This window comes from Halyomorpha halys, unplaced genomic scaffold (assembly GCF_000696795.3).
Source record: "Halyomorpha halys isolate HHAL.00 unplaced genomic scaffold, Hhal_1.1 Scaffold90.1, whole genome shotgun sequence".
In the NCBI taxonomy this organism is placed as follows: Eukaryota; Metazoa; Arthropoda; class Insecta; order Hemiptera; family Pentatomidae; genus Halyomorpha; species Halyomorpha halys.
In genome coordinates, this window is record NW_027109220.1 from 544,873 (window position 1) to 545,354 (window position 482).

Here is a 482-nt window from a genome sequence, read left to right on the forward strand (position 1 = left end):
TTGCTGTTTCATGCAGCCTTTAGGTTTGGTTCTCAATTTGAATTTAAGTAGTGTTAGGGTTCCTAGAAGTTTTAGAATTAAGCTCTTAAAAAATCGCATGCTTCATATTATTAGTTTTTAAAAGATGGACAACTTAGAACCATCAGTAATATGTGGAGAATTTCCATTAATTTTACATAATGAAGATTACACTGTATGGGAAGGACATTTATCAGTTGAGGTTTTTATTTTGTTTATAATTTCTTGTAAGTTATGCTGTAAATTTTGATTAGGAAATACTAGGGTTTTTAAATATTTTCTAGGTGGTTCTAGTGTTCATGGTATTTATTTTTGGATCAATTTTATTTTGTATTCGTTATTATTTAAGCCCTGGCTCTATGATGTTATAATAACTTTGTAGTTAATCCCTGTAATTCAGTCAGAGTCTATTCTGAAGTTTAGTTTGATGCTTACACTGTTTTCAACCCTAATAATAAAGTGAT

At 29.0% G+C, this 482-nt stretch overlaps 1 protein-coding gene across 5 annotated transcripts in view; it reads left to right on the plus strand.

The window, feature by feature from the left end:
- Fancl (E3 ubiquitin-protein ligase Fancl) overlaps positions 1 to 482 on the plus strand; it is a 34,584-nt gene continuing 34,102 nt past the window's right edge. For 2 of the 5 annotated variants that reach the window (XM_067047415.1, XM_067047414.1), the window contains exon 1: positions 1 to 220. In XM_067047415.1, coding sequence (XP_066903516.1) covers positions 125 to 220 — 96 coding nt within the window. In that variant the 5' untranslated portion in view covers positions 1 to 124. Of the gene's footprint in view, positions 246 to 482 lie in introns of all 5 variants that reach the window. The other 3 variants (XM_014414941.3, XM_067047413.1, XM_014414945.3) reach the window with 3 other exon arrangements.